The sequence below is a fragment of the Canis lupus genome, chromosome 15 (genome assembly GCF_003254725.2).
Source record: "Canis lupus dingo isolate Sandy chromosome 15, ASM325472v2, whole genome shotgun sequence".
In the NCBI taxonomy this organism is placed as follows: domain Eukaryota; kingdom Metazoa; phylum Chordata; class Mammalia; order Carnivora; family Canidae; genus Canis; species Canis lupus.
This window is the reverse complement of record NC_064257.1, coordinates 29,185,828-29,201,904: the sequence shown is the minus strand read 5'-3', so window position 1 is coordinate 29,201,904 and position 16,077 is coordinate 29,185,828. Positions and strand designations below refer to the sequence as shown.

At 35.1% G+C, this 16,077-nt stretch overlaps 1 protein-coding gene across 13 annotated transcripts in view; it reads left to right on the top strand.

Annotated features, from left to right (window-relative positions):
• The window catches only part of C15H12orf50 (chromosome 15 C12orf50 homolog), a 42,136-nt gene extending 26,440 nt beyond the window's left edge, over positions 1–15,696 (top strand). For 7 of the 13 annotated variants that reach the window (XM_025439066.3, XM_025439065.2, XM_025439067.3 and 4 more), the window contains 10 exons: positions 1,979–2,137; positions 2,578–2,655; positions 2,737–2,850; positions 4,938–5,048; positions 6,423–6,530; positions 8,234–8,350; positions 9,834–9,938; positions 10,195–10,398; positions 12,196–12,288; positions 15,371–15,696. In XM_025439066.3, the coding sequence (XP_025294851.1) occupies positions 1,979–2,137; positions 2,578–2,655; positions 2,737–2,850; positions 4,938–5,048; positions 6,423–6,530; positions 8,234–8,350; positions 9,834–9,938; positions 10,195–10,398; positions 12,196–12,288; positions 15,371–15,396 (1,115 nt within the window). In that variant the 3' untranslated portion in view covers positions 15,397–15,696. Of the gene's footprint in view, positions 1–1,978; positions 2,138–2,577; positions 2,656–2,736; positions 2,851–4,937; positions 5,049–6,422; positions 6,531–8,233; positions 8,351–9,833; positions 9,939–10,194; positions 10,399–11,952; positions 12,006–12,195; positions 12,289–15,370 lie in introns of all 13 variants that reach the window. The other 6 variants (XR_003133077.3, XM_025439061.3, XM_025439059.3 and 3 more) reach the window with 6 other exon arrangements.
• Positions 15,697–16,077: the final 381 nt, after the last annotated feature.

Here is a 16,077-nt window from a genome sequence, read left to right as displayed (position 1 = left end):
TATCATATGATTCACCACATATCATATGACACATTTACTATCTTTTACTTTTCTATATTTCACTTATATGAAATATCTAGAATAGGCAAAACATAGAAACAAAATGTATCAGTGTTTGTATAGGACTAGGGGTGTTTGGAAGACACGAGGAGTAACTGCTCATGGGAATGGATTTCTTCTTTGAGTGATCAAATGTCCTAAAATTGATTATGGCAATGATACACAACTCTGAATATACTAAAAACTACTGAATTACATATTTATATGAGTAAATCGTATGGTATGTGAATTATATCTCAAGGTAACTTCTAAAAATGTGACTCTAAAATTTACTGTTTTGAATGTTCAGTGAAGCTTTTCTTTGCAACTAATGACAAGTCTTGGGAATGTATGTGGAAAATAGCTAAAAAGCTTTATTTAAAGCCATGGTTTTCCTTTAGAGTTTCTACTGATGCTCTTCTTCAATCGAGGTCAAGGGGTTATACATTTTTAAACAATAGTCCAGATATGGAAGAAGCAATTTTTTTCAACAAAAATTCCTAACTACTACCACACTCTACTATGCATTTGAATTTAGAAAATTCCAACATGGACTCCAATAACACTTTTTCTAACACCTTGTGTATTTGTTCTCTGTTACTGCTGGAACAAATTACCAGCAACCAAGTGGCTTCAACAAATCATTTGTTATTTTGTGGTTCTGTAGTTTAAAAATTCCATGTAGACCTCTCTGGATTAAAATAAAGGTTTCTCTAGGGCAGTATGTCTTTTGAAAACTCAGGGAGAGATTCTGTTGCCTTGCCTTTTCCAGTTTCTAGAAGCTTTCTGTATCCCATGGTTCATGTCCTCCTTCATCTTCACAATCAGCAATGAAAGTTAAGACCTCCTCTCATTACATAACTTGACCTAGCTTCTGTTGTCACATCTCTTTCCTGGCTTTCTTCCTCTGCATCTCTACCATTTACAAAGACCCTTTGGATTATCTTGGGTCCACCTGGATAACTCAGAACAAACAATCTGCCAATTTTAAGGTCAGGTGATTGCCTTAATTCCACGTGCAGCCTTAATTCCCCTTTCCGCTATAACCTAATACATACACGGGTTCTGGGGATTAGAACATGGACATCCTCAAGGGGCCATTATTCTGCCTACCACATCATGATTTTCTCCTGATAGCAATTTGTATAAATTAAATTAATGTATAAAACCCTATGGGTTTGGGGGTAGTTTGGTTAATCAATAAAGGAGGATTTCTCTTTTGGGAATTATAGTAAATTCTGGCATAAGTGAAAGATATGCCTTTATCTTATAAAGTGGTAGGAAGGCTATTGTGAACTCAAGCCTGTTCTTAGGCTAACCAATTTTAGGGAAAAAAAATAAATGTGGAAATTGGGGATCTGGAATAGGATTTGTTGCTTTCAAATTGTTGGGATGGCATACCTACCTAAAGATTTCTCATAACCCAGGACCCTAGTTAGATGATCATTTGGGGGCAGCGGTTTCCAAATGTGGCTGATTTCATAATTACCTTAAAAAATGGAATTAGATTTCTAGGCTTTAATCTAGACCTGCTAAATCAGAAATTCAGAAAGTGAAGACCAAAAAGATGTTTTCAATACTACCTTAAAAAATATTTATTTATTTATGTATTTATGTATTTATGTATTTATGTATTTATTTATTTATTTATTTATTTATTTATTTATTTATTTATTTATTTATGAGAGAAAGAGAGAGCACAAGTGGGTGGAGGGGCAGAGGGAGAGAGAGAAGCAAACTCCTTGCTGAGCAGGAGCCCAACATGGGGTTCCATCCCAGGACTCTGAGATCATGACCTGAGCCAAAGTCAGAGAGCCACCAGGTGCCCCCAATGAGATACCTTTTAATAAAATGTGCAGTAAATTAGGACAGTGTTGATCATTGAACATGCACATAATATGTATCTTATGAAGACTGAAATTTTGCATTTTCTCTGTAGATATCACACCACAGAAAGAAACTCAGGAAGGAACTCCACCCCCGACCCAGAGTCAGGAACCCCTGAAACCTCAGGAGAATATATCACGACCCATTCACCATCCTTTAGTTTTAAAAACTAACTTTGAGGAAGAAGAGGAGGAAGGAGATGAACAAAATGGTTAGTAAGGCTTTTCTCAGATCTACAATGCAAATTCAAAAACCCTACTATGTTTTTTATATATAATTTTAACTGTTAGAGATTAATAACGTAATATATTAGGCTGATTTTGGTAAGAAAATAGCTTCAAATTAATTAAGGATATTAAATTCATTATGTTCTAATTTGTTCTAAGTCTCTACATGCTTATGATCATTTAGACTGGAGGGTTTGTTGTATGATGGCTGAGAGATAGATCTCATTTAAATATACACAGTTGCTTAAACTGATTGTTCTAGTATGTGAAATATAGCGATTAAAGACACCAGTATGCAAATGATTGATTTTAAAAATTAAAAAAGAAATCCATGAGAACAATGTCTGGGATTTTTCAGTTCTGATTTATGTGTTTTCATATTATTTGTATTTGGACAATGTAATTAAACATATATATCCTATAGATGCTTCTAGTTTATGGACAAAGACTCCTGAAGAGATTGAAGAAAAAAGAGCAATAAAGGAGATGTGTTATAAATCTGGTAAGAAATTAGACATTTGTAGATTTTCTAATATTTGATGTGACACATTTACTAACTTTTACTTTTCTAATGGGAGATTAGGTGAATACTACAGATTTCATACACCTCCAGATGTTTCATCATCAAAAAGCATAGCCTCAACAGCAGACAAAGAGTTAGAAAAACCTTTGGAAAATGGCAGTGAATTACAAGAAGGTAAGGAATGAAAGGGCAGCATTTTAAGGTGATGTATAAGAGATACTTAGTGTGATAGGCTGTGAATTATTTAGTAAGATGTACATTAGAGTTAAATGATAAATAATACATCAGAATTGAGTGTGAGAAGGAAGTGCTTTTATCAGATGACCTATATTTAATATGAAAAGCTGTTATTAATGTAATTATGCCCTCCCAAAGGAGCTATAGAAGGAATAGACTTCATAAGCGCATGATGGCACTACACCCCCAGTGCAGTAATTCTGTAAATAGCTTGCTTTTACCATTTATTTTTCTTTGCAAATAAATCTCCCTGTAAAACAGGTGCATATTTTTCTCTATGAATGGAAAGGACAACCTAGCTGTAGAAGGACAAAAGAGAGATCACAGAATGACATTAGTGGCAGAACAAGGATACATTTGTTCATTGAATGAGTGCCTTTTGTGTACCAGGCAATTCCAGAAGCAATGCAGGTGGATTATTCTAGGGCTGGGCCTTTCAAGGATCTTATGTTTTGGTGAATCTTATTTGAATGTCGGTAAATATTTTGCCCTTGAAGGCAAGATAACATTTTTTTTCTGGCTATAGCACCAGAAACTCCGAGAAAACCCATGGATGCCCTGAGTTTATATAGTTATCTTGCCATTAGGATGAGCTGAAAGACTAGATTTGAATCCTTTTCTCTCCCTAAAAATAAAAAGTGATAGTTGGGAAATCTCCCAAGATCAAGATGAAGGTAAGATAAAGTAGAGGATCAAGAATATGATGCCTGCTGTTCAAGTACACATGTGGCAAACTATTTAAACATATGGCAGTAGGTGGCAGCAACATACCATTAGATGTTAGAATGATTGGAAAGCCTTAGCGGATAGGTGGGCACCCAACCTAAAGAAAGGCATATTGCCTAAATACTTAGGGAAAAAAGAAAACAAATGAAAAAGAATATTACTTAGGGAAAAAAGAAAACAAATAAAAGAAGTTAGCAATGAATATAAAAATGGTAGATTATAAAGATAATTATATGTCCTTTCACTTTATATTATGGTTTGTTTTTGTTTTCGCTGTTTTAAAGATTTTATTTATTCATTCACAAGAGACAGAGATGAGAGAGAGAGAGAGGCAGAGACTTAGGCAGAGAGAGGAGAAGCAGGCTTCATGCTGGAAGCCCAATGTGGGCCTCGATCCCAGGACCCCAGGATTACACCCTGAGCCAAAGGCAGACACTCAACCACTGAGCCACCTGGGCGTCTCAACATATTAATTTTTAAAGCCTTTTATTTTTAAATATTTTCAGTTAATTCATGAATAGCCTTCACCAAATTTCCCCAAATGTCAGCATTTTACACATTTGATTTTATTTTTCTCTCTTTCTTTTCTAATCCATTTGCATAAGTTGCAGATACGATGCCCCTATATAACTCTTATGTAACTTTAGTATAAATATCAAAATCAGGAAATCACTACTGATACCATATTATTTATAGATTTTTAAAAAAGACAAACTTCACCAGCTGTACCATCAATGTCCTTTATAGCCAAATGAACGTTTTCCTGGTTTTGAATCCAATCCAGAATCATATGATGCATTCAATTATCATGTCTCTCTTATTCTGCTTTTAATAGTTTATTTTAGGAGAAAATTATCTAGAGGTATATAGAATTGCTAAGAGTTATTTAATTATCACAATATAATTACTATTTGTCAGTAGTGGACTTTAATACTTTTTACTCAATTTGTTCATAAGTAGATATAATTAAAAGAAATATTACAAAATTCTTTATATAAAGAATACATCAAATAAATATACACACATAATGTTAGATTGTTTAAATTTTTAAATTGCCATTTCACATATAATCCACATAGGAAACTAAATTTGCTTGTTATTTTCTCATAATTATAAAATTTTCTTAAAATTCATATATTTATAAATTTATTAGTCATATCACTTTGCAAACAATACTTGCATTAGCTTTTAGACTTTTTACTATCATCATGAATTCTACTGTAGGCTAATGTAAGCATCTAATGGCTCCTGGGGTGTTTTTTTCTTTTTCCTTTCTAATTTTTTTCTTAATTTTTTAGGGGATGGTCTTACAGTTCCAACAAAATTTAGCCTATTTGAAAGGCAAGGTGAGATAAAAGCATCATTGGATAGGAAACCAAGGACTGACATTGCTGCTTTTGAAAATGGAGGTGAGTTAAGTTAAGATTCTGAATATATCACCATTTAATAAATGATCCTTAATTTCCTCTCTCATAACTAATTTTGTTTTTTCAAAATATTTTTGACATTTTTATTGTTGTCTTTGGGTAAGGAAATTGAGGCCTGGAACTTTATATAATTAATTGCCATAGATGAATCTCTATAGGGGAATGTCTGACACATGATATGCACTTTGTGAATATTTGTAGAATAAATGATTTTATGTTTCAACAATTGAATGACTGGATGAATGGAGACATGTATGTAGAATTTACAGATGACTGGAAGTTAATATGCTGGGTCGGGAGCAAAATTCAACAAGGTAAACTCCAACTGTGATACACACAAAGTCTTGCATTTTGTTCAAGACATTGATAGTAGATTTTCTTCAACTGGGAAAGACTCGACATGATACAGATTGTGAAGAAAAAGCAAATTTTTTTTGTTGGTTACAAGGTTTAAAAATGATTCAATAATGGCTGTCAGGTATCAAATAGCTCAGGCAAACACGTGGTGAATTATTAGGAGTAGTATAGGAAGGTAATTAAATGTGGTAAGTCATTTAAAGTACTCAGTAGAGTGTGTGTCTGACATATATATCAACTATAAATATCAACTATTATTATAGTAATTCTACTGATTTCTGTAATGGTAGTCCACATATGTGTGTCATTTTATTTTTTAAAATATTTATTTATTTATTCATGAAAGAGAGAGAGAGGCAGAGACACAGGCAGAGAGAGAAGCAGGCTCCTCACAGGGAGCCCCATGCGGGACTCGATCCTGGATTCAGGGATCACAACCTGAGCCGAAGGCAGGCGCCCAACTGCTGAGCCACCCATGTGTGTCATTTTAAAAGAAGGTTACTTGAAACTAAAATTTTATGTTATGAAAGGGTAACTTGTATGGTGAAGAATCTGGAAATTAAGTATATAAGTAATATTTTAAACAATTATGGATATTTATCTTGGAAAATAGAAGAACTTGAGCATAAAACTTGCTTTCATATATCTGAAGATACTCTTAGTACCACTGAAGGTTGGTAAAGAGTAGAAGTAAATTAAATTAAAGGAAAATTAATTGTGTTGACTATGTTAATTTTTGCAATTATCTGTATGTAAGTGCAAATACTATACACACACACACACACATATATATATATATATTAATCTAAACATATGTGGTAAGTGTAGAGATGTGGGTGGTTATCACTGAGAAGTGTTAAACACTTCTGGGAAGTTAAAACTGGGAAGTTAAACAAAACTGGAAGAAGGTATATTATAAAGAAGGATAATCTTGTGTTGGAAGATAGTCTTGTACAGCTTTCTGCTACCATGGCCACTGACAGTAAGGTATTGTTGTAGGAGGCGACTGTTATGTTCCACAAAGGATCATATTTCTTGGAGTAGATGAAAATGAAACTTTACCTGAAGAAAAGGAAATCACTATGTCAAAATGTTCAAATACTAAAGGTAATGAGCCATCCTATAATTTTAACCCATTCATAATCTGGATAGATATGTTAAATACAAAGCTTGACACTTATAGTAACCAATAGGAGAGGCAAGGTAATAAATAAAAACATACACTAAATATAATGAATAGGAGTCAAGAACTCTAAGGTTTCAGTCCTAGTCTATCCTTCATTGTTTGATCATGAGACCATCTCTTTTAGCTTTAGTTTCCTTATCTGAAATATTGGCCTGTTGGATTATGTAATTTCTAGGAATCTTTTTAGCTCTACAGTTATTGGTTCTGTTAAATAGAAAACCAAATCCTCTTTAGTTTCTTTTTCCAACTTCAAATACTCAGTGTGATTGGATTTTCTTAGAAGGCTTTGTGAAGACTGAAAAGTATTAATCTCATTTTGACCTCTATGACATTCTCATGTTTTAATTGTTACTAGTCTGTGAATAATCAAGAGATATGACAAGAAAATCCATCCTTTATAATTTTTTAAAAAGATTTTGTTCATTTATTCATGAAAGACACACAGAGAGAGGTGGAGACATAGACAGAGGGAGAAGCAGGTTCCTTGAGGGAGCGCTATGTGGGACTCGATCCCAAGACTCCAGAACCATGCACTCAACCACTGAGCCACCCAGGCATCCCATCCTTTATAGTTTTATAATCTCCTTATAACATGTGTAGAATTCTCCAGCTGGTACCTTTTTGCTGGGCAGCTCTCTTAGGTACAGTCTAAAAGGGTAGCTGTCCTATAACTAGAGGGCTTTATATGTTCTCCCTCTAAATATTAACAAATTTCATCTACTATTTTCCCCACCATTAAATAAATGTTCTCAAGAATAGGTTGAGGCCCTTGTGATCAAATTATTCTTATGGGAAATGACATGGAAGTCTCTGTTCCTCTCTCTCAGAGATGGAAATATTTTGCCCAATCTATCAAAAACACAAAAAGCAAAAAAAAATCTAACTATACTAACACTTGCTATTATTCGCATGTGACTGTTTAAGTTTAAACTAAAATGAAATAAAATAAAAAAATTCAGTACTTCGGTTACATTAGCTGTTTTTCAAGTGCTCACTATCCACATGTGACTAGTGGCAATCCTTTTGTACAGTACAAATTAAGGCCATTTCCATCATTGTATAAAGTTCTGCTGGGCAGACAGTCCTTCTCCAAAGCATGAAACACATGAAAGTTGTTACATTTAAATTATTTCTGAAGTCTTTTCTTAAAGATTTTATTTATTTATTCATGAGAGAGAGAGAGAGAGGCAGAGACGCAGGCAGAGGGAGAAGTAGGCTCCATGCAGGGAGCCTGACGTGGGACTTGATCCCTGGTCTCCAGGATCAGGCCTTGGACTGAAGGCAGTGCCTAATTTCTGAAATATTAATTGAAATAAGTGCATCTGATTTAAAATTAATAAACTTCTGATTCTTCTATATGATGGTATTAAAAATATTACCACTAATACATAATTTATATATTGAAGATAATGTCTGTATCTTGGATTTTTAATGTTTTGTTAGTGACAAATTTTGGGGAATCAATGTAGTGATTAGGGAATTTCAATGATGAATTATAAAAATTAATATACATCTATATTTTTTAAAGAGGTATACCCATCGTATAATGTTTGAAAAGTGAAATACCAACTGAAAGCTTCTTCTACTAATATTGACATTTTATTTTCTTAATTTGCTTTAAAAGATAACAAGGACAGTCCTCATCCAAAGCGTTCCCTAACTACCCGACTAGTACCTACAACGCATGTATTAAATGCTACTGAGAATATCAGTATGAAGTGCAGAGAGGACCCCTCTTCAAGTGAGACATTAGCTCTATCACTTTTTGGCCTTAGATATATTTGTCTTATCATGGATTTGTTTTGCTTATTTGAAGTAGAATTTTTAAAAAGAAAGAAAAAAGGATGGTTTGAAAATTATTCAGTATTAAGAATTAAAAACAATATTCTTCTACTAACTCTGACAACGAATTGTGATGTAGGTCCTAGTAAATTATATACGTTCCCACTAGTTTATTTTAGGTATTAAAATTAATGATATACTAACTTCTCTTGGAAGATTCATTAGTATAGCATTTTTAATTTAACCCACAGTGAGATACATTGACAGGTCTTTATTATGTTTTGGATTATTTTTCATGATTTGGCTTCTCCATGCCATTCAGTTTGATACTGAGATACTTCTCTTGATACAATTAAGACTCATGAATCTTCCTTCCTTCCTCCCTTCCTTCCTTCCTTCCTTCCTTCCTTCCTTCCTTCCTTCCTTCCTTCCTTCTTCCTTCCTTCTTTACTACTTTCTCTTATTTCTTTTACTGAGCCCTTGTAATATTCTTAGATCCCAGCCAGGCACCGAAGAGGGCTATGATGGTTTATTCCTAAGAAGCTCAGTTTAGTGACATTTGTTAAAAATATGGTTTCCAAATCCTTGGAGCTGGAGCTTGAGAGTAAGGGTGAAGCATGATGTTTGGAGAGGACGTGGTGAATCAGAATTCAGACAATGCTTAAGTTGAACTTCAGAGCTAGGGCAAAGCCAGATTTATTAGTCCACTATATAGAGCTAATGTAATCTACATAGTGAACTTGTTCATTTTCTCCGTGCAGTAGTAACTTCCCAGGATCTGTTCGGGATCTCCACACAGAGAAATAGCAAAGAATGCCCCTGTCTACTAAATTGTTTTAGAATTCTCTGGAGAAATGTGCCTTAGAAATTCCTAGAAAACTGAGCTTGTATATAAATTTTTCAATGTAAAAATATGCCAGTAGAAAGTAAAAAGCCTTAGCACTTAAAAATTCTAATTACTTAGACTTGTTTCACCAAACTAACTACACACTCAAATTCTTAAAACTTAAAAAAATGAGGCAATTTTCACTAAAGGTATTTTACATTAATCCAACTTCTTAAGAAGGAGATTTATGTTCAAAATAACAATTCTAAAATTATTTAAAAAGAATATAATGAGATCTATAATTATATTTGGAATGAATTTTATATTCTTTTAAGCAATTTACATATTCCTTTGGGGAAGAGCATTTTTCTCTGAGGAATGCTACGTATTGAAAGTTTTCTCATCAATGAATGTCCAGGATAGCTGTTTTTTTTTTTGGGGGGGGGGCATGCTTTAAGAAATAAGTCACCCTTTGTTCTAGAAAGTAAAGTATTAGACTAGTGCATTTATTTTTTTCTCTTGCTTGACGTGAATGCACAGATATGTAATTATCACCGAGTAATTTTCAGATGAAAGCATCTCTTTAAAAACTGTAAAAATTTGTATCTTCTTCAAGTGAATGATGTCCAGCCAGTGAGGAAGCCTCACTTTAAAGGTGTGAAAAAAAGGAAATGGATTTATGATGAACCGAAGAATTTTCCTGGCTCAGGAATGCGGAGAGGTGAAGTATCTATATATTTGATATTTCTAAACTATACTTTGAAAAGAAATTAAATATAAAATAATATTTCCTACCTGAAAAACAAATTACTGTTGTGCAACCTGCTATTTTAGATGTCAACCCAAACTCTTATAAATTTAGTTCTTTTAGCACACATTGTCTTCCATAGCACTATCATTTAAGCAGCAGTATGTTATTTATGGGTATGATACTGGTTTGTATTATCCTTTTTTCCCTTCTCCCCTTTCCTTTACAGCAGTACAGTCCCCAAATCCCAAAAATAAAATGAGTTACCATCGCAATAATAAAAACAGAAATGCTGAGAATGCATCATATATCCATGTTCAGAGAGATGTTATCAGGACTGTCTCACTGAGTGCACCTCCCCGCAGCAGGCCCACAAATGGGTCCTACAATAAAGTTGATGTTAACAAGGAACCCAAACTCAACCTCTGTCCAGGTAAGACTCTTTTCTTATGTGATTTATACATGTCCATGATTTGCATCCCCATGGCATTATGTAATGGTCTAGTTAATCTTCATCACTACCGTCCCCGCCTTCTGTTTCTAGGCCATCACCACCACCAGGATGGCTTAGAAAACTGGTGAGAGGATATATTCCATGAGCAGGAGAGCACATGGCTTAAAGACATGTTAGAAAATGTGTTGGGGGATGCCTGAGTGGCTCAGTGGTTAGGGCGTTTGCCTTTGGCTCAGGGTGTGATCTTGGAGTCCTGGGATCAAGTCCCACATCGGGCTCCCTGCATGGAGCCTGCTTCTCCCTCTGCCTGTGTCTCTGCCTCTGTGTGTGTGTGTGTGTGTGTGTGTGTGTGTATGTGTGTGATGAATAAATAAATAAAATCTTAAAAAAAATGTATTGGGTGCAGATGTCTAGACATTGAACCTCCTTAGAGTTTTGTCTCACAGCACTGCACTTTGTTCCCTCTGAATAGCTTTTTTTCTCTCTGGGGATTGTATTCAAATGGTTGACATTTTCTTGTTCCACTAACCACGTTGTTCAATCATCACTTTCAGGCTCGCCTTGGCTTTTCCTTAAGCCTTTATGATTACTTTCTGAAAGGGTTAGTTTGGGGGTTAACTACAATATTTTTGACAACCTCTCATCTTTCCCACCATGTGCAGATTGCTTCTAAATCATGTCATCATGTAATAGGCAAAGTCATGGTATATGTCAGGAAGTACAAGGCCAAGGGGAGGAGGGAACTAAATCTTTTCCTCCTGTTTCAGATGAATTTTTCTCTTTTTGAAGTTGGGTTTCAGCTCTCTCAACAAAAGGCCACTTAATTCCCTCTAATTTCATGTTTGTATTTTCCTGTGTTCACAGTCTAGAGTTCTGAATGTTGTGCACTTTCTGAAACATAAGTAAAAATTCAATGTCTCTCTTAGGTCCTTTCTTTTATAATTTAAATAGAAGTTAGCTTTATTTGTCTTTCTTCTGTTTGTTTTAGAATTAAATGATAAATGGATTTATATATAAAAATAAAGATATTCTTGGGTAAAATAGTCTTTCAATTATTACTATTATTATTATTTACTGTGAGCGAATGGCTGTCTAGATTTGTATTAAGGTGGTCACAATTATGCTCACTACTACTTTTGTGCCATTAGTGCAAATGTTAACACAGGAATAAAAACAAATAAATTCTTAGTATTATTATGAACCGTGCTTTGAGAATCCTGGCCACATAGTAATACTTAAAAACCCAAATACAACATTGTTAGATAATAGTTCAAATATAAAGTTGTCAGAGGAAAGATATTTAAGAACCAAGTCAGTATATAAAGCTTTGGTTTCCTGAGACACTAAGTTCACTATGGTAGAGTAATCCCTGACATCATGGGAGTCAGTTCATGGAAGGTAAAAGGAATTGGTGGTGCCTTCTGGGTATTTTCTTCTTTTTCTTTCTTTCCTCTCCAAGAATTAGCAGAATTGTATGGTAAAGCAAGGCAATGAAATATTTTGATCACATCCAGATATCATACTCTCTTGTAGCTTAGCCTCATGGGAGAGAGCCTTATTTGAAGAATTGGACAGCCAATTAAGAGGTACATAACCATGTTCATTGATAACATAAGTGGTCTTAATAAATTCACTTGGGTTCCTGATGCCTTAGCTTTGAAATGCTAAAATACATTACTTAGAGAATAGTTTCACCTCTGAGATATTTGTAACATTGAGACACTCTTGGAATATGATTTAAAGTTATAAAATATTTAATTCCTGTCTTCTTCTCAGATAAATATATGTCAACATCATATAATGGTTCAGCCTGGCGAAAAAGAATTCCTTTTTCAAAAACATATTCAAAAACTGAAAAGATATATGCAGGTAAATGTTTCTAGTAATTTTAATGTGTCATTCTAAAAATGGATGACAAGTTTTTATGTTTCAGGGTCAGGAAACATTTTAGAAAAAATTAGAAAATATTCATGATGTTTATGAACACAATTACTTGGAGTTTAGTAGATAGCTTGTCTATTAGCAATTTAATTTTACTTTGTTTTATTGTGTTTCTCCTTTGTCTATCTTTATGTTATCAGAAATCTTTCGATATATTTCTCTCCTTAGATATAAAATTAGCAGTTGGAGCAATTTTATGTTAATATTCATTATTTGTTGAACTACAAAGCAAATATATAAAACTACATTTTGACACAAAATATTAAAGCCCTACTATATCCACCATGGACAAATATTGGCTGGTGCAGACTAAAGAGAACCTGAGATGTTTCCAGGCCAGAAGGCTCTGAGGGACTATGATATTCCCCCTTCTTGTGCTCTGTTCTCAGGGAGAGTATGCAAATCCTGGGAATCTCCCCAGGGTGGAGGTTTGAAGCCAATCAGACCTCAGGTGGTTCTTTTGCTAAAAAGCTTGATGTCTTCTCCAAGCTTATCCTGGGGCTGGTACAGTAGGTTTGGAAAAACACACAGGATAAAATGGTTTCAGTTACTCCAGAAAACTGAGTCTTTCAGAAAAGGTTCTAAATAGAGAGTTCCTACTTATATCATTAGCCTAGAGCTTTCAGAATAATCTGAAATCCATAAACTCTTATATGAGAGCTTCCTGGAATGAACCTGAACACATCCAGATTAGAAACTGTATACTTTTCAAAAAACAAGAACAAAAACAGCTGATATATTCTTTAGTATTTCTCAAAACTCTTGATTTCAACTGTGATGTTAGTTGCTTTTCTTTTTTTCCCATTTCTTTCCAAATCATATTGTAGTCTAAGAGAACTCTGTTGCAGTGCTTTTTCATTGACTATATTTTCTCTTAGCTTTTTGTGGGTTTTCACATGTGATTGCACTTAATTTTGGGGAGAAGGAGATGAAAAGTTGGTAAAAATCCTGGATAAAAACTACAAATTGTTGAGCTGCATCCTTTTCTTCAGTGGTTTCCTTGTGGGTGTGATATTATTTGGAGTATTTAAGGATGAACTCTTCATCCTTGCCCCTATCTTGGTGACTGCTCTTGTATCCCAGCAGCCTTCTCCTTTCTCATCCCAGGTAGTTAAATAATGAATTACAGAAGAATGTAGGGGATGGATGGGGCACTTCAGAGCATGAAACATGTACCATCCATGTATGGCACAGGAGAGGAAAAGTGACACAGGATGTGAGCTTATTAAACTAGTTTTGTTCAATCTGTAGAGCAAGGAGAGGGAGAGTATGAAGAGGTATCAAAAGACCAGATACAGTGTGGGGCTACTATTCTAATCTAGTTCCCTTCTGCTCTTCTCCCCTCACATCCAGCTATGCCAGGACCCAGGGGTAGAAAGTCAGTGATGGATTTCCCTTTGAAATTTATAAGACTTTGAGCATAAAGAGGATCTGCAATGCACTTCCCAAATTCAGCCAAGGGAGAAAAACTTTGGAGAGAATTTATCAATGTGATCTATTGGTGGGAGTGTGGGGAGCAAGCCATATCTAACATGAGAGAGGGCTGGAGAGTGCTTCTTGAGATTCCCAAGCTCCAAGTTTGCTTGGGAGGATCACATATTCTGTAAGTTCAAGTGAAACAGTTCATGGGAAAGGGCCAGTGGGGCTAAACAGTTTTCTGACTAGGGCTAAAGGCATAGCATCAGAAATATGCCTTTGGGTTGGGTCCTACTGGAGGGGAAAACTCAGTGAGAATCTCAAAAGACTGCTCTTCCAGGGATTTGATTATAAACCAAATCATCCACTCGTTACTTGTGATTTGAGGTATTGTCTAAGGGCAAAGACATCACCTGGGAGTTTGTTAGAAACGTAGAATCTCCATATCAGACCTACTAAATTAAAATGTGCATTTTAACAAGTTTCCCGGGATGATTAAGATGCTCATTAAAGTTTGAGAAACCTTAGGCTATGTTGTCTGGACCACCATTCACCAGCCTGGGACCCGGGCCTTGTGGAGACCCATGATTGTTGAGATATTGTCTTCCCAGCTGTCATGAAGCAGCAACCATTCTCCCCAACCCTAGAAATTAGGATAACAGCAGGGAGATGGGAGAGGGAGGGACAAGAATCCTGAGAACGAATTTCAAATCTGAAGATGGTTGAAATGTAAATGTGAAATGACTAAGTAATCACTAATTTGGACTAAGTTTATGTGCAAGTGTATGTGTAAATTTTCTACATCAGGCAGAATGAGGACTTAGATTCAAGGAATTAAATAGAATTATAAAAATAGTTTTCTTATTTACTTGAGCTTTTGACTGGGAAATCTGTAACCCTTAAACTATCCCTTCCCACTGTTGTTGTCATCATCAGACTAGAGAAAGATGAGCTTGTGTTTCCTCCCCTGCACTTCCTGCTAGGGCACAGAGGAGAGATTTCAGCATTTCCCAGTGGGCAGATGGACTGCTGGAGAGAGGAGGGAGAAAGCACAAGCTGCCACTAGCCTATTCTGCTAAGGAATATCTCAGAGCCAAGGCCACAGAAGTGTAAATGGGCAAGAGGAGCCTTTTGGGAAAATGTTGTCAGATGCTATGAGGATAATGCAGCAGGAGAGGAAAATGTGTGGGAAGCAAGGAAAGGAGCTGAAGGCGATTAGAGATGTCAGCCTTCCCTTGGGGGCCACATGTCCTTTCTGATAAGAATATGGCTGGTGTGACTGGAGGTGCCTGTCTCTGTAGGATGGAGCAGTCGTTCTGTTCACTCTGGGTGCACCAAGGTACAGCCCTTATATGTGGTATCATTTCCATCCTTTTTCATCCCTCCATCCAAATTCAAAACACAGTAAGCTTTGGAAAGAAATGAACTTAGTTTGAATAGCATTTTGAAAATATATGAATTAAAACAGTGGACTTAGGTTTTGTTTTGCCTTTAGATTTATGGTAAGTAATTAGCCAAGAAATGCAGAATGTTGGTATCCCGAAGAATGCTGAGAAGGAAAATAATTGAAGTATTTTGTGTGTTTTATTATTAGAGCCAAGAAGAAATGGGAGCAAGTAAATCTGGAGGTTGAGAGAAGAGAAAAATGAGAAAAGAGAAAAGTGCCAGATATCCTCTGATTTACAATCAAAAATGAAAATTCAAAGAATGAGATATTCAAGTACTCCATACTATATACTGGGTAGCCAAAGATGATAAAATGCAAATTCTGAAAATAAGATGCAGGAAGTACATTGTGCTCTTTCAAAACTGATAAAAATGCAAATTACAAACAGCTGCCTGTGTATTTATATAGGTCTGGAATTCATTCGATGCATTGCCACAAACATTTAATAAAATTTAAAAGTTTGACAATTAAAATCATTCTTTACTTGTAAACAAAGTTAGATTGCACAGATTGAGAAGTGAAATTATGTCTTTGATCTCTGTTTTGTGATATTCTTTATAGAAGAAACCTCACATTTTCTTTCTCTACCTAGATTTTGAGTTGAGCCCTCAGTGATAATAACAGATAAAGTGTAAACAGACCCAATGAAGTCTCAGGGTTACAGTTTGGTGATGAGTATGTTAGAGGAATTCCAATGGAAATGCACTTTGATGTGTTGTAAAAAAAAAAAAAAGATTGGTTTATTTTGCAGGGCAGTGCTGAGCAATGTCTTCTAGTTGGCAACTACAAAATCTGCTGCTGAGATGTGTGAGATTCATGACTGAAAAATAAACATTTTCGTACCAAGAACACAA